An 18,297-nucleotide genomic window follows, 5' to 3' on the forward strand; every position below is an offset into this window, starting at 1 on the left:
TTCCTGTGATCGTGATTTTCAGTTTGTCTGCCCTCTGATGGAGAAGGATAAGAGGCTTATGGAAGCTTCCTGATGGGAGAGACTGACTGAGGGGGAAATTGGGTCTTGTTCTGATGGGCAGAGACATTACTTTGCCAACAAAGGTCCATCTAGTCAAAGCTATGGTTTTTCCAGTAGTCATGTATGTATGTGAGAGTTGGACTATAAAGAAAGCTGAGCACCGAAGAACTGATGCTTTTGAACTGTGGTGTTGGAGAAGACTCTTGAAAGTCCCTTGGACTGCAAGGAGACCCAACCTGTCCATCCTAAAGGAGATCAGTCCTGAATATTCATTGGAAAGACTGATGCTGAAGCCAAAGCTCCAATACTTTGGCCACCTGATGCAGAACTGACTCATTGGAAGAGACCCTGATGCTGGGAAAGATTGAAGGTGGAAGAAGGGGATGACAGAGGATGAGATAGTTGGATGGCATCACCGACTCAATGGACATGAGTTTTAGTAAACCTCGGGAGTTGGTGATGGATGGGGAGGCCTGGCCTGCTGCAGTCCATGGGGTCCCAAAGAGTTGAAACGACTGAGCAACTGAACTTAACTGGAGGGACTTCTCTGGTGGTCCAGTGGCTAGGACTTGGTGCTTTCACTGCTGTGTGCCCAGGTTCAATCCCTGGTTGGGGAACTAAGATCTGGTAAGCCATGTGGCACAGCTTAAAATAAATAAATAAATAAATAAAATGGGAGGAGGGCTTTCCTGGTGGTTCAGTGGTAAATAATCCACCTGCCTGTGCAGGAGACACAGGTTCAAACCCTGCTCCGGGAAGATCCCACATGCCATGGAACAACTGAGGCCGTGCACCCCAACTACTGAACCTGTGCTCTGGAGCCCTGGAATCACAACTACAGAGCCAGTTTGCCCTGGAGCCCGTGCTCCACAACAAGAGAAGCCATTGCAGCCACAAGCCTGTGCACCACAGCTAAGAGTAGCCCCTGTTGGCCACAACTAGAGAAAATCCCATGCAGCAGTGAAGACTCTGCATAGCCAAAAATAATTAACTAAAATTATTTTTAAAAAAGTAATAAAATGGGGGACTTAGTGGTTCACTGGTTAGCATTTGGTCCCTTCAATATTTTTATAGATTATACTCCATTTAAAGTTGCTAAAAATATTGGCTATACTCACTATGCTGTATAATATATCCTTGTAACCATTTTATTTTTTAATCTTCCAAATATATTAATTATTTTCAAATGGAGAATGAGCATCCATAGACAATACAAGCTTCTAAAAACAGATAATTAGGATGAACAGTTTTGCAAAATAATGATCTCTATTATATTGCCACCAATAGTGGGATTTTCCATGGGACAATTCAGTTATTTCTTATCTATACTTTTTTATTTTATACCTTTGAGTTTGTATCTTTTAGTCCCCTTCCCCTCTCTTGCTGCTCCCCACTTCCCTCTCTCCACTGGTTTGTTCTCTGTATCTTTGAGTCTGTTTCTGTTTTGTTACAGCCATTCAATTGTATTTTTTCAGATTTCACATATAATTGAAAACATACAATGTTTATCTTTATCTTATTTCATTAAGCATGATACACTTTAGGTCCATCTATATGGTTGCAAATGGCACTGACTCCATCTCTATTTCATTCATTTCACATACCCCACTAATAATACAGTATAAAATATTTGAGACAAGGAGACTAGAAGGGATGACTAGAGTAGACAGGAAATGTTAGGCAAGAAAAAAGGGGAACTGATATGGTATATGGTCTGTCCCCTTAATTTGATTCCCAAAAAAGTCCAGGAAAACAAGGTATCAGTAGGAATTGTCTGCTGGGGATTGTCTCAACCAGGGCTTCACGGGGCTGATATTTACAAACCTACCAGGATACAAGCTCTGCTTCTCAAATTTTAGTGTCCCGAAATTCAACTTTGCTTGTGTCCCCAGACTAGGATCAGGCTCTGGAGTAACTGGTCAACCACAATCACAACAAGGACTCATGTCAAAACTAGCAGGCCAATTTCATAATCTCCTAACAACTGGACCACAATACCTATGTCTACCTCTCAAAGCATTTGTTTGCTTTGAACGCATGTGTTTGTGGTTTCCTAGAGACTGTTCTTGGAGATGCATCTGTAAGGAAGGCAGGATTTGGCACAGAGAGAAGCTGGACTGCAGAGAAGTTGCAGCTAAGATCCCCTGTGGTCCTTGGGGAGCTCTGGAGCTGGAATGACTCTTTAGAGTTGCCCCCAAGTTGAGACAATGGAGCTGGACCTTGGAATCTCCAGGCAGTCATTGGTGGTGGACGCCCCCTGGAGGAGCTCTAAACTTGGCTGAGGCAGGTCCCTGCAGCCAGAGTCTGTGTCCAGTGAGGGAGGCAGCTGTGTGCCCCCAGTTCAGGGCAGGTGGGGGATGGACACCTTAGTTATGAACAGTGCCTGGGTAGAATACCATAGCTGCTGCTAAGTCACTTCAGTCGTGTCCGACTTTGTGCGACTCCACGGATGGCAGCCTACCAGGCTCCTCCATCCATGGGATTTTCCAGGCAAGAGTACTGGAGTGGGTTGCCATTGCCTTCTCTGGAATACCATAGCAACTCACTACAAACACACTGGTTCTATAATGCCTCCTGAATTCAGAAACATTAAAATGTGAAAAAAGAGTACCTTAAAATGGTAGATTCAATAGGTTTCTTTCTTTCTTTTGATATGGAGTGAGAAGAACCACGATAGACAACTGGAAATCCAGGGGCTTTGGGGACTCATCTCCATTGTCTTGTCACTCAGGATTCTTCTTGCAAATCTGTTTCACTTTTTTCCTTGATATTCCAACTCTCTTTGCTGAACTGTTTAGCACAGCCCACCTGGGAGGTGAGCCGTGGCTGGTGCCGAGCTGGCAGATGTTTAAATACTGGCCCTCTGGACAAAAAGAACTGCACACATATATTCATGTTGTTTTTACCGATACAAAGGAGACAGAGGAAAATGTATATGTGATAATGAATGCTATTATACTCTGTATTGTAAATTTCATATAGCCCATTGATTCTCACAGAATGCTTTCATTGATTTTTGCAGAACTCTTGTATCCCCAACTAACCTGTGGTTATAATTGATGAATACGTCCAGCTCTGACATGAATACTGATAGACATTTTTGCTTAAATTAATGAATAAAAAGTGAAACAACAAAGATTCATGTCAGAATGTCACTTGTTGGTCAATGATGTGAGAGGCTTCTTTCATAATTATTATTGAAAGCTGAGTCATTTTATTTATTTTTGTCATACTGGGTCTTTGTTGCTGACTATGGCCTTTATCTAGTTGCAGTGAGTGGGGATTACTCTTTGTTGCAGTGCTGGGGCTTCTTATTGTGGTGGCTTCTCTTGTTATGGAGCACGGGCTCTAGGTGCTTGGGCTCAGTAGCCATGGCACAGGGCTTTGGTGCCCCGAGGCATGTGGGATCTTCTTGGACCAAGGATCAAACCCATGTCCCCTGCACTGACGGGTGGATTCTTATCCATTGTGCCACCAGGGAGCAAAGAACTAAAGAGCCTCTTGATGAAAGTGAAAGAGGAGAGTGAAAAAGTTGGCTTAAAACTTAACATTCAGAAAACTAAGATCATGGCATCAGGTCCCATCACTTGATGGCAAAAGGATGGGGAAACAATGAAAACAGTGGCTGACTTTATTTTTGGGAGCTCCAAAATCCCTGCAGATGGTGATTGCAGCCATGAAATTAAAAGACGCTTACTCCATGGAAGGAAAGTTATGACCAACCTAGACAGCATATTCAAAAGCAGAGACATTACTTTGTCAACAAAGGTCCGTCTAGTGAAGGCTATGGTTTTTCCAGTGGTCATGTATGGATGTGAGAGTTGGACTGTGAAGAAAGCTGAGCGCCGAAGAATTGATGCTTTTGAACTGTGGTGTTGCAGAAAACTCTTGAGAGTCCTTTGGACTGCAAGGAGATCTAACCAGTCCATCCTAAAGGAAATCAGTCCTGAATATTCCTTGGAAGGACTGATGTTGAAGCTGAAACTCCAATACTTTGAGTTTCAGACTGACTCCTTGGAAAGAACTCCTTGGAAAAGCCCTTGATGCTAGGAAAGATTGAAGGCAGGAGAAGGGGACAACAGAGGACAAGATGGTTGGATGGTGTCACCGACTTGATGGACATGAGTTTGAGCAGGCTCTGGGGGTTGATGATGGACAGGGAAGCCTGGCATGCTGCAGTCCATGGGGTCGCAAAGAGTCAGACACGACTGAACGACTGAACTGACTGAAGTGAACTGTACCACCAGGGAAGTCCTAGAGGCTTCTTTTTGATTCACATAATAGTCTTCAAATCCTGGAAGAAGAACCACACAAATCTTTGTCTTCTTCACTATGTAATGGCCATAGACATGATGCTTTAAATTTCATTTGTATCAGTGGTTCTCACCTGGAGAGAGATTTTGCCCCTCTGGGGATGTTTAGCAATGTCCAGAGACATTTTTGGTTGTCATAACTATAGAAAGGGTGTTACCAGCACCTATTGGATTGAGTTAGTGACATTTCTTTTTGAAAAAAGAATTATCTGGCCTAAGGTTGAGAAACTGTGAACCATATTATTAACTTTTTCCCCATAACTTTTTAAAGCTTAGATAATCAAGTCCAGATTGGTAGCATTTGCCAATTTCTGTGGTGTAAATACTCCCATTTTGGCTGATTTCAAGTTACCAACATGAGCTCCTCAAGTGTGGCATCAGGGAAAGACATGCACTGAGCTCAACATTCTATAATATTACCACCACATAGATGCAACAGTCATAACTAACTCCGAGAGCATAAATAATAGTAAAATGCGGTAATATAATTAGTGAATAATAGGTTCTGTGTACTTATACTGCTGTTTATAATATAACATGTTTAATTGCTAACAAGCATTTGATTTTTAATGATAGCTATGCATAACAGCTGATTCACAAAATTTTTTAAAAAATGAAACAATGGGCTTTTTTTTAAAAAGAAATATTTATTTATTTATTTACTTGGCTGCATTGGGTCTTAGTTGCAGCTTGCAGGATTTTTAGTTGTGGCATGTGGGATCTAGTTCCCCAACCAGGGATCAAACCTGGGTCCCCTGCATTGATGTTGCAGAGGCTTAGCCACTGGACCATCAGGGAAGTCCCATGCAGTAGCTTCTTGCAGTTCAAAATGGACTGATCTGGCTCCAGCATGCCCCTGGAATGGTTTCCACCACTCTCCAATCCCCACCTTCTGTACCTGCAAAGACTGACTCAATTCCAACATCAGTTTTCCAGGGCACAGACTCTTGACTGGTCTACATGAGGCCAGGTCCCAGCCCACTCTCTGTGAATACGCAGAAGCAGGCCTGTGAACGTGGCTGGCTCCAAAGGGAGCCGGCCCCTTCTATTTAGGAAATTTCCCAAAGCACCACTGTGAGTGGGCAGATGCCCTGGGAGGCCCCATGACAGTACTGTAGACACCGACACAGCTTCCTCCCCCATCTTGTTTATCAGGACTTCCTGCAGACCGAGTTTCTGAATCACCCGATGCTCCAAAATAATATATTAGATCAGTGGTTCTCAAAGTGTGGTCCCTGGATCCACAGCGGCTGCCTCACTTGGGAATTTGTTCAAAAAGCAAATTCTTGGGCTCCTCCACAAACCTTTTGAATGAGACATTCTGGGGACCCACAGTCTGGGTTTTTAAAAGTCCTCTGGGTTATTTTGAGGCATGCTGACAATGGAGGGCCACTGTATGAGATTTTTAAATTTAAATGTTTTAATGAATGAATTAAATTTTTGTTGTTCTTGTTATTGTTGTGCTTTGTGGCTTCTGGGATCTTAGTTCCCTGACTAGGGATTAAACCTGGGCCCCAGCAGTGAAAGCACCAAGTCCTCATCACTGGATTGCCAGGAAACCTCCCAGTATGAGATTATATAGTTTTCAAAAAAGAAGTTACAGTCTATCCTTTAGGACAGCAACAAAACAAACCTAGATCATCTTGATTAAACTTGGTATTTTCCCATTTTCCAGAAATCTCTTAGGATGGGTTATTTCAATGGCAGAATAATCTCATCAATTATATACCTATTGAGTTTTTACTTTTTCTTGTTTTAGTTTCTGTAAATACTTTTAATAGCCCCATATATGCTACAAAATCATGTTTATCTTATATAATTAAACTTTTAGCTGGTAACATCCTCATGGGTAGGACTATGTACAGTATCAATATTTGGTTTAGTCCACAGAAGCTAAAGTAGTACAGAGCTCATAGGAGACATCAAAATATTTTCATTTATTTACTTACTTTTGGTTGTCCTGGGTCTTCCTTGCCGTGCACAGACCTGCTCTTGTTACAGCAAGCGGGGGCTGCTCTCCAGTTGTGGTGCTCAGGCTTCTCTGGCTGCAGAGCTCAGGCTCTAAAGCACAGGCTTCAGAAGTTTTGGCTCTTGGGATCAGCAGTTGTGGCACACGGGCTTAGTTACCCCAAGGCTTGTGGGCTCTTCCTGGACCAGGGATAGAACCTGTGTCTTCTGCATTGGCAGGTGGAGTCTGAACCCCTGGACCACCAGGGAAGTCCAAGACATCTAAATATTGACTGAATAAGTATGAAGGTTAGAAAACATTCTCTTTTTTATCTAATTTTTTGTTTTCTTTTACTGGCTTTATTTAAAATTTATCATACATGGTTTTTAAAGTAGTAATGCTGAAATTTTATAAAGAATTTCAATAGTAATGAAATAAAACAGAAAATGACTGCCTCTCAGGATTCCCCCCCCCCAAATTATGGAATTTGTACAATTGTAGTATAATGAAGAATAGGTAATAATCTGATATTTGGATATGTTTCTGTTCAATCACTTTCTAGATTTACGTGCTTTTTGTTTTTAACCAAATGGAGACTGTATGTTATATTTCTAGTTTCATTATCCTACTTTCTAATTTTTATTTAAAATTTTTTTCTTGACTGTGCAGCATTTGGGATTTTAGTTCCCCAACTAGGGATCAAACCAGCAGCCCCTGCAGTGGAAGCACAGAGTCCTAATCACTGGACCACCGGGGAAGTCCTCTACTATTTTTTTTTAACTAAACATTATGTCATGAGGGTTCTCATATCATTGAATATTTTCTGAACATATTGTTCAGTTGTATGTATGAATTATGACTTTATTTAACCATTCCCCCAGATATGACATTTAGATTGTTTCTAATATTTTGCTCTTTAAAAAACTGCAATATAAGGGGATGCATATTTTAAAAATGAATATGACTCCTTAGAATCAGGATTAAGTGGTTCTCTTGAGTATTTCTTAGCTCTCCTGGTCATCTGTTTTTCACCTCAGTATAAACTGAAAAGCTTCCTTATCAGTTTGCTTGTTCAAGTACTTGTCTTTCTCACTTTCCCATCTTAGGCCTTTATTAAGACTTAATGCACATATTTACATAAACATCAAGATCAATGAAAATCTGAAATTTAAAAGGAGCCTGTTTATAGAAGCTACTGTCTTCCCTGGTTTACGTGAGCTGTTCCTTCTCTGTGAACTTCCATTACTGTTACAATTACTTGTGTCAACCTTCAGGTTTTTGTGTCATCATTTCTAAACCCTAAACAGGAATAGGCTAATAAATTATTATTTGCTTATTGAACTATAAGTGACTCAGGAAACAAATCCATGTAAAAATGTTCCTATGTTTAATGATTCAAGACCTTTTTTTTTTTTTTGGTAAAAGTTTTCTAAAGCCCTAAAAGTTAGCAAAGCATCTTAGCTCAGAGACTGAATTAACTTTCTATGTTGATTTATTTCTGGCAAAAGTCAGATATCTTTTAAAGGAAATATAACCAACACATACATGTATGCAGTAAAAGTACTTTGTAAATTGAAACAATTCTCTATCATCTTTTATTTTGCTAAACCATCTCACCCATTAATGAATTGACTGAACTGAATATTTCTTTCCTTTTTTGACTGGGGAAAAGTAGCATGTCTAATATTGTTCAGTTACAACTTAACTAGAAACTTAAACACAGCTTCAGTGGTATGGGCTTCCCTGGTGGCTCAGAGGATAAAGCATCTGCCTGCAATGTAGGAGACCCGGGTTCGATCCGTGGGTTGGGAAGATCCCCTGGAAAAGGAAATGGCAACCCACTCCAGTATTCTTGCCTGGAGAATCCCATGGACAGAGGAGCCTGGCAGGCTACAGTCCACGGGGTCACAAAAAGTTGGACATGACTGAGTGACTTCACTTTACTTTCTTTCACTTTCAGTGTTATAGAACCAAAAATAAATATAAACAGGAGTCTGGCAGGCTACAGTCCACGGGGTCGCAAAAAGTTGGACATGACTGAGTGACTTCACTTTACTTTCTTTCACTTTCAGTGTTATAGAACCAAAAATAAATATAAACAGTTTTTAGGGTCTTTTAAACATTAAAATCTGTGACATAATTTCCCCCCAATTTAATTTGTCTTCTTGCAAAGGCATTAAAAATTTTTTCAATTACATCTTTAATCATCTCACTGAAAATCTTCATTGCTGAACACATGACCAAAGAGATTATCTCAGTTTGCTGGGGTAAGAGAGTTCCAGAAAAACATCTATTTCTGCTTTATTGACTATGCCAAAGTCTTTGACTGTGTGGATCACAATAAACTGTGGAAAATTCTGAAAGAGATGGGAATACCAGACCACCTGACCTGCCTCTTGAGAAACCTATAGGCAGGTCAGGAAGCAACAGTTAGAACTGGACATGGAACCACAGACTGGTTCCAAATAGGAAAAGGAGTACATCAAGGCTGTATATTGTCACCCTGCTTATTTAACTTCTATGCAGAGTACATCATGAGAAACGCTGGGCTGGAAGAAGCACAAGCTGGAATCAAGATTGCCGGGAGAAATATCAATAACCTCAGATATGCAGATGACACCACACTTATTGCAGAAAGTGAAGAGGAACTAAAAAGTCTCTTGATGAAAGTGAAGAAAGCTGAGCGCCAAAGAATTGATGCTTTTGAATTGTGGTGTTGGAGAAGGCTCTTGAGAGTCCCCTGGACTGCAAGGAGATCCAACCAGTCCATTCTAAAGGAGATCAGTTCTGGGTGTTCATTGGAAGGACTGATGCTAAAGCTGAAGCTCCAATACTTTGGCCACCTCATGTGAAGAGTTGACTCATTGGAAAAGACTCTGATGCTGGGGAGGGATTGGGGGCAGGAGAAGGGGACAACAGAGGATGAGATGGCTGGATGGCATCACCGACTCGATGGATGTGAGTCTGAGTGAACTCCGGGAGTTGGTGATGGACAGGGAGGCCATGGCGTGCTGCGATTCATGGGGTCGCAAAGAGCCGGACACGACTGAGCGACGGAACTGAACTGAAATGTTCAATTATCACTAAGATATACGAGCAATCTAAAACTCAGGGAGGAGGGACAAATTTACCTCTGAAATTATGTAAATGAATGTACGGTAATTGTCTAAGTTTACAGGTAGTTTCACCGGCCAGCAACAAACACCTTTTACTCTATACTTATGATTTAATATTATTGTTCTGGGTTTTCTCACTTGAGTACATTAATTTTGGCACGCAGGTAGCTTCAGGAACTCCAAAGTGAGATTCTCGTGTAGCAGGTAAAGATCTGACTTCAGTAATCATAAATGAAGTGTTCCGCTATGAAGCTTTTGCACCTCAAGTAGCAGGTACAAAAAAAGCATAACCTTTATCTTCTTTTAAAACTGAAGTATAGTTGACATAGGTATATAACTTATTTTTTTAAAATGCAGCATCCATTTAGAAGACTCGTGTTCGTATTTTCCAAGTTTGTTCGTATCTCCGCGGAAACTATAGGCACGCTGTCGGAGAGGGCCGCTAGGGGGCGCCAGCCCTCAGCGACTACGTAAATAATAGGAGTCCTGGAGCGCTCTTTCCCCTCCTCTCGCTCTCCTCAGTTTCCGCCGGAAGCCGCCCTGTCAGTTGTTGTCCTCCGGTATTTGGGCTGGCTGTGTGTAAGTAGGTTAGCGGCGGCTGGCTGGGTGAAAAGTCTTGGTCTAGGGAGCTGGAGCGGGAGAAAGAAAACTTGAGACAGCTTCAACCCGGACAGCAAGATGGACGTTCTGAAATCGGAGATCCTCCGGAAGCGGCAGCTGGTGGAGGACAGGAACCTGTTGGTGGTGAGGAGCCTTGGGGTCGTGGGCGTTGGCGACGGAGGAGCTGAGTGTTTGCGTCGCGGAGGGCCTGGGGAGAGGGGAACGGTGCTGAGAGGGTCCTTGCTGGGTGGGGCTCAGCCAGAACCCCGCCGCGGCCCCAGAGAGGCCGCTGCTAGACCCACTGTGACCTTGGCACTCACTCGGGAGCCTTTGGGATGGAAGTGTGGGAATTGCAGGAAGACCCGAGACTTTGGCAGTTCTCTTTCCCCCAGCTGTCCCTCACACCCATTCCCATCTGTCGGTATTTTTCGGACCGCCCCAGTTCTTCTGGTTGTTCACTTCTGTCGTTTTACGAAGGCTTTGCACTTTATGTGTACTTCCTGTTTTGTCGCACAGGATATTAAAAAGATGTGGTTAAGGACCATGACTTAGTAAAATTAATGATTTTACAACTTAAAGGAGGTAGTTAGGTGAAACTGCCCCCACTCCATTAGTGCTCAGCATGGACGAATCTGACGGCTGGTACAGTTTAGTGCTATTGTCTTGATGGTTGTGAAGTCTTCAGGAGACTCACTTTTCACTCTCAGTGTCAATGTAACAGAGTGAACGGGTAAATAATACCTGAGTACTGAGAATAGTTTTGACCTCAGAGACCCTCTCAGAGGGTCTTAACGACCCCAGGGGCTCTTGTGGACTACTCCACTGTGAGAACACCTGACTTAAGTATTTGATGTAGTGTAAGTTGGGGTTGTTAGCTTGGCGGATGGAGGTTTCATAATCATTGAAACTTTAAAAAATAATTAACAAAGTGGAGCTAATTAAATAGAGTGTTATTTAGGAAATGGTGTGGGGCAGAGTTTGTTCATATTTGTAACTTGGTATTTTCATCTCTTAATAGGGGCCTTTTACCTTTGATTAGTGGTTTCTGGAGTATTTGAAAAAGCTAATTTAGATGTTGGAATGCACAGTGGGTGTTAGAAAGGGCCAGGTGTTGAAATACAAAATATTGTCGGGGAAAATGGCATCAGGAAAAGCTTAGCGCATTCTCAGGGTTTACAACGTGCTTATTTGCATAATCACGTTCTTTGTCTTGGAAATAGATCAACCTTTAAACATGATTAATTATAAACACTGATTCTACCTAATTGTTCTTAATTTATCATCATGTATAAACTTTTTCTGGTATGTCTTTAATTTTGTAATTTGATAGTTGATTTAATTACTCAGATATCCCTGGCCAGGAGGTAAGATTGATTTCCCAATTAGGGCCAGCAAAGGGACATACATGAGATGGGGATTAAAATACTGAAAGTCATAGTTCCAGTTAGTACTCTGCAAGGCAGTATGCAGAAGGCTTTGTATCTGACACCTTGTTTAATTTGTGCATCAATTCCATAAAGTTACTTGTTGCTCCCATTCACAGATGAGGAAATGGAAACTAACAGAAGCTAGGTTGATTTACAGATTGACACAGAACTGCACAGCTAGCAAGAGAGAGAGCCTGAATTGGACTCCTCCTCTTCCACTCTAAAGCTTACTCCCTTAACCACTGCAGACCAGCTGTTTATCTTCACCTGTGAACATAGAACTGGTGTTCATAGGGTTAATCTAAGAATTAAATTACTTTAAATTAACATACACAATTTGTGTTTTTCAAAGCACCATAGTATGCTTTCTCATTTGAGCTTTACAGCAACTCTGCTTGGTACATAGGGCAGTTAGTATGCTGTTCCCACGGATGATGAAGCTGGGGATTGCATGATTTTCTCCTGGCTCTGGGGTGGATCTCAGTCCCCACTTCGTGGGTGAGTTCTCCTGTGTAACATAGGGCAATATGTGTAGTGAAAGTGAAAGTCGCTCAGTGGAGTCAGACTCTTTGTGACCCCATGGACTATACAGTCCATGGAATTCTCCAGGCCAGAATACTGGAGTGGGTAGCCTTTCCCTTCTCCAGGGGATCTTTCCCACCCAGAGAATCAAACCCAGGTCTCCTGCATTGCAGGCGGATTCTTTACCAGCTGAGCCACAAGGGAAGCCCAAGAATACTGGAGTGGGTAGCCTATTCCTTCTCCTGCAGATCTTCCTGACCCAGGAATTGAACTGGGATCTGTTGCATTGCAGGTGGATTCTTTACCAACTGAGCTATGAGGGAAGCCCAGACTGGGCCCTTTTTCTTTTTAATGCCTGGGGAGACAGTCATTTGCTTTGCCGCCATATAATTTTATATGGAATCGTTTGCTTTATAGCCTTTATCTTTCTGTATCATAGTGTCTGTCAGTAACTTTCAAACTTCCCACCGCCCCAGGCATAGTAAGAATTAAATCTATATTTCGATCTGATATGTATGAAAAAAGTTTTATGCAACATTTCCTATCTTAAGTACATGTGATTCTATCATACATTTCTTTGTTTTAATCCTTTGTCTTGTTTCATTTTTTAAACAATTTCTGGTCGCGGGTCAGTGAATCCTTTTCACTACCCTTTCCGTAGCTGGGAAACGCCCATTTCTGTTGTACTGTTTTTCCAGAAGCGCCACCTCCTCTTTGGTCATTTTACAATATAATGTTTAATTTCTGCTGTGACTTCTACAGCAAAGTTGTTGAGTTATATATGTTCTTCTTCATATTTTTTCCATTATGGTTTATCATGGGATATTGACTACAGCCCTTTGTGCCATACAGTAGGACCTTGTTTATCCATCCTGTATGGAGTTTGGTGTCCCAGCTTTTTCTTTTTAAAATTAATTAATTTTAAATTCTAGCAACATTTAGAACGTGCTGGGTCTTCGTTGCTGCGAGGGCTTTTCTGTAGTGTTGTCAAGTGGGGTCTGCTCTCTAGCTGTAGTGCTTGGGCTTCTCATTTCGGTGGCTTCTCTTGTTGTAGGTCGCGGGCTCTAGGCATGCAGGCTTCAGTAGTTGCGACTTCTGAGCTCTAGAACTCGGGCTCAGTGGGCTCTGTTGCTTCTTGGCATGTGGGATCTTCTGGATCAGGGATCACACCCATGTCTCCTGCATTGACAGGTAGATTCTTCACCACTGAGCTACCAGGGAAGCCCCTCAGCTTTTTCTTGTTAGTCCAGTAGTTGGATATAGTAAATATCCAACTACTGGATATTTACTTGTGAGCGCCCCTTTGTCAGAACTGGAGGAGCTTCTAAAGCGGCCTCCTGTCCCCCGTGTTCAGTGCTCTGCCAGGTGTAACTACGTGGAGGTAAATTCAGCCTCCCTGTTGCTAGAATGCCAGTGCTTTGGAGCCCTGGTGTTGGTGAATCTTCATTTAACACAAAGCCTCATTCACATGGAAAGCCAGGCCACTACAGCACTCAGTGGGGCTTAATTAGCAGTTTAATGAGTTGCAGTTTGGAAGATGGACTTTGTGTAGAATTTTAGCTTTGTTTTTTTTCCAATATTTATTGAATGTTTCCTCTGTGCCAGGTACTACACTGTGCCACAGAGGATTTTTTTTTTTTTAAATAATGTTTCATCCTTTACTGTAAGGAACCTACTTTCAGTTTTATAAAGAGAAGCCATCAGTCAATAAATTCCTCACCTTTCTCCTGTGAAAGTGGATGAGGTATTGGCTGTATGTTGGGTCACACCTTCCACTTACATGTTGGAGCCCAACTCTCATCTTTATTAGCGTCATTAGAACCTAAATATCACTTGTCTCCTTTCCTCCTGTGTCTTAATCTCTCTACTGGCTTATCTCCAGTAGCACTGAAACACACATGATGTGTGTATGAATGTTTCAGTGCTGTATGTATGTTTTTTAACAAACATACATACATCTCCTTTTTTTGTTTGTTTTTTTAAACACAACTGTTATTAAGAATAAAATCAGAAAAAAACCCCACACAGCTGTCCTTTTTCTTTACAGCCAAGCTTCTTAAATTCTATTTCTCACTTACTCCTTAACCTGATTTCTGCCCTGGCAGTTACACTGAATCCGTCCTAATCAGGGGCCACAGTGACTGCCATGGTTTCTTAACCTCAAGAGCATCTGTACTAGACTGGTCCACCTTCTCCACTCCTCCCTTGGCCTCTTACTCCACAGTGTCCTGCATTTGCGTCTACTTTTCAGGCTACTTATTTCTGATCTCCTTTAGAGGCTTCTCTTTTGTTGTTGTTTTTTTATTGTTTGGTTTTTATCCCTTAAATGTTGGTTTTCCTTAAAGTTTAGGCCTTGGCTACTTCACATTTAAAATTCTCATATATATGCATACATATATGTATGCATATATATTTACTTTTCTTGGCTGGGCTGCGTGACATGTGGGATCTTGGTTCCCTGGCCAGGGTTGAACCTGCACCTCTTGCATTGAAAGCACAGAGTCTTAACCACTGGACCACCAGGGAAGTCCCCCCAAATTCTCTTATTTGAATTTCATATTCCCCTTCAGATTTCAGTTACCATCTGTATCAGAGGTTCTTAAGTGGAGCCTTTGGATGGACTTCAGAGTTCCCATCAGCTCTTTGAAATATTAGAAAAAGTTTCAGTTCAGTTCAGTCACTCAGTCGTGTCCAACTCTTTGCGATCCCATGAACCGCAGCACTCCAGGCCTCCCTGTCCATCACCAACTACCAGAGTCCACCCAAACCCATGTCCATCGAGTTGGTGATGCCATCCAGCCATCTCATCCTCTGTCATCCTCTTCGCCTCCTGCCCCCAATCCCTCCCAGCATCAGGGTCTTTTCAAATGAGTCAGCTCTCCGCATCAGGTGGCCAAAATATTGGAGTTGCAGCTTCAACATCAGTCCTTCCAATGAACATCCAGGACTGATCTCCTTTAGGATGGACTGGTTGGATCTCCTTCCAGTCCAAGGGACTCTCAAGAGTCTTCTCCAACACCACAGTTCAAAAGCATCAATTCTTCTGTGCTCAGCTTTCTTTATAGTCCAACTCTCACATCCATACATGACCACTGGAAAAACCATAGCCTTCACTAGATGGACCTTTGTTGACAAAGTAATGTCTCTGCTTTTTAATATGCTGTCTAGGTTGGTCATAACTTCCCTCCCATGGAGTAAGCGTCTTTTCATTTCATGGCTGCAATCACCGTCGGCAAGGATTTTGGAGCCCCCCAAAATAAAGTCAGCCACTGTTTCCACTGTTTCCCCATCTATTTGCCATGAAGTGATGGGGCTGGATGCCATGATCTTCATTTTCTGACTGTTGAGCTTTAAGCCAACTTTTTCACTCTCCTCTTTCACTTTCATCAAGAGGCTCTTTAGTTCTTCACTTTCTGCCATAAGGGTGGTGTCATCTGCATATCTGAGGTTATTGATATTTCTCCTGGCAATCTTGATTCCAGCTTGTGCTTCTTCCAGCCCAGTGTTTCTCATGATGTACTCTGCATATAAGTTAAATAAGCAGGGTGACAATATACAGCCTTGACGTACTCCTTTTCCTATTTGGAACCAGTCTGTTGTTCCATGTCTAGTTCTAACTGTTGCTCCTGACCTGCATACAGATTTCTCAAGAGGCAGGTCAGGTGGTCTGGTATTCCCATCTCTTTCAGAATTTTCCACAGTTTATTGTGATCCACACAGTCAAAGGCTTTGACATAGTCAGTAAAGCAGAAGTAGATGTTTTTCTGGAATTCTCTTGCTTTTTTGATGATCCAGCGAATGTTGGCAATTTGATCTCTGGTTCCTCTGCCTTTTCTAAAACCAGCTTGAACATCTGAAAGTTCACAGTTCATGTATTGCTGAAGCCTGGCTTGGAGAATTTTAAGCATTACTTTACTAGCGTGTGAGATGAGTGCAATTGTGCGGTAGTTTGAGCATTCTTTGGCATTGCCTTTCTTCGGGATTGGAATGAAAACTGACCTTTTCCAGTCCTGTGGCTATTGCTCAGTTTTCCAAATTTGCTGACATACTGAGTGCAGCACTTTCACAGCATCATCTTTTAGGATTTGAAATAGCTCAACTGGAATTCCATCACCTCCACTAGCTTTATTCCTAGTGATGCTTCCTAAGGCCCACTTGACTTCGCATTCCAGGATGTCTGGCTGTAGGTGAGTGATCACACCATCATGATTATCTGGGTCGTGAATATCTTTTTTGCATAGTTCTTCTGTATATTCTTGCCACCTCTTCTTAATATCTTCTGCTTCTGATAGGTCCATGCCATTTCTGGTATGGTATATAAATAAAAAGTTTAGCATGTATATATATCTGTGACCCCACGTCGCCTCCTCCTGTTGACAATATTATTAAAGGGATCTTTGACTCAAAAAGGTCAAGAACTAGTCCTTCCTGGGCTGGTGAACATCTCTGTGCCCATTAATCCCTAGCCCCAGGCAGCTGTCCCAACTCTGCTGACCCTTCTTCATTTATTCCAGTCCTTCAGCTTGCCTATATTCACTTTCCCTTCATTCCCTCAGTCTTCTATAAAACTCTCCAACACCTTTCTCTCTTTAGTGCTTGGTGAGGGGCCTTTCACAGGTTTTTGGGTACAGTTAGAAAACAGCATGAAAGGGAATTTGTCATGTTGGTACCATGTCTTGACATCTCCTGCAAAGAAGTTTTTCCTTAGAACTTCACTGTGAAAGCTTTTAAATGTACAGAACACTCAAAATAATTGTAGTGTGAACACCCATATGCTTGCCATCTAGATTTGCATTAAACCTGCGTTTAACATTTTAATATATTTGCTTTATTCTTTGACTATCCATCTGTCCATCATTGTATATCCATTCGTCAATCCATCTAGCAGTACAGAAACTGCTTTTACCTCAGGACAGTAAAACAGGCAGAGCATTTTAGAATAGTGGAAGGCAGCTTTTCCACACTTTGACAAGAGACACAGGCTAAGTCGTTACCATTTCACCTAAAACAGATGAACCATAAAAAGCTGGGAAACCGCTTGAAATGACCAAAGATGGCTCTTTAGATGAGTGTTTTCCAGCTGCTCACAGGGTCCTGAAGCCAAGGTACTGATCTTGATGCATTTCAGATTAATTTACAGACATTGTTACACGTTACCTTAAGTATATGTAATTGCCAGAATATAATTTGACATGTTTTTCATTGACTAGCGTTCACAGTGTTTGTCTATACATATGAAGAAACACACGAATCTTAAGTGTCCCACTCAGTGATTTTTGATAAATGCATACGCAGCTGTGTGACCCTTTGTGTATCAAGGTGCAGAATATTGCCTTCATTCCACCTTGCGGTCAGCCTCTACCATCCCCAGAAGCACCTGCTGCTTTGCTTTCTTTCTGCCATCCATTGGCTTTGCCTGCCCTAGAACTTCGCGTAAATGAGATTATACTGCGGACTCTCATATGACCCACTGTGTTTAATCAGAATAATGTGAATTTTATTCGTGTTGTTGCGTGTGTCAGTTGTTTGTTCCTTTTATTGCTGAGGAGTATTGTGTTGCACACATGTCCCGGTCTGTTGATCTGTTACCCTGAGGATGGCCACCTGGGCTGTTTCTAGGGTTTAGCTGTGGACCCTCTTGTGCAAGTCTTTTATTTTTTTAAGTCACTGATTTGTTTTTGGCTGCCCTGGGTCTTTGTTGCGCTTTTCTCTAGTGGTGGCGCACGGGCTTCTCATTTCAGTGGCTTCTCCTGTGGCAGAGCTCGGGCTCTTGGATTCGCAGGCTTCAGTAGTTGTGGCACATGGGCTTAGTTGTGTCGCGGCCTGTGGGACCTTCCTGGACCAGGGATCCAACCTGTGTCCTCTGCCTTGGCCACTGGAACACCAGGGAAGTCGCTGTGCAAGCCTTATGTTTTCATTTCTCGTAGGAAAATGCTGGGGAGTGGAATTGCTAGGTCATGGTGTTCGTTACGTGTTTAGTTTTGTAGAAAGCCATCAGAACTTCTCCCAGAGTAGTTAAACTGTGTCACACCTCCACCAGCAAAGTAAGACGGTTCAGATCTCGACATTTGGTCAGCAATTTGTGCTTCAGTCTAACTTCAGCCAGTCTGGTGGATGTATTGTAATATCTCATTGTGGTTTTAGTATGCATCTCCCTGAGAATTAATATTAAGTAGATCTTGTGTGTTTTTCTATTTGTATATCTTTTGTGATATGGCTGAAAATTACTTGCATATTTTAAAATTGGATTGGTTGGTTTAACCTTAGTAAGTTCAAGGAATTCTTTATATATATCATGGATATCACTCCTT

The 18,297-nt window shown here is 42.1% G+C and overlaps 1 protein-coding gene across 2 annotated transcripts in view; it reads left to right on the top strand.

Annotated features, from left to right (window-relative positions):
• The first annotated feature begins 9,941 nt into the window (after positions 1-9,941).
• The window catches only part of PRPF18 (pre-mRNA processing factor 18), a 57,572-nt gene continuing 49,216 nt past the window's right edge, over positions 9,942-18,297 (top strand). Inside the window, exon 1 of one of the 2 annotated variants that reach the window (XM_055543863.1) lies at positions 9,942-10,181. In XM_055543863.1, coding sequence (XP_055399838.1) covers positions 10,116-10,181 — 66 coding nt within the window. In that variant the 5' untranslated portion in view covers positions 9,942-10,115. The remainder of the gene's footprint in view (positions 10,182-18,297) is intronic. The other variant, XM_055543864.1, reaches the window with a different exon arrangement.

The sequence above is a fragment of the Bubalus kerabau genome, chromosome 13 (assembly GCF_029407905.1).
Source record: "Bubalus kerabau isolate K-KA32 ecotype Philippines breed swamp buffalo chromosome 13, PCC_UOA_SB_1v2, whole genome shotgun sequence".
In the NCBI taxonomy this organism is placed as follows: domain Eukaryota; kingdom Metazoa; phylum Chordata; class Mammalia; order Artiodactyla; family Bovidae; genus Bubalus; species Bubalus kerabau.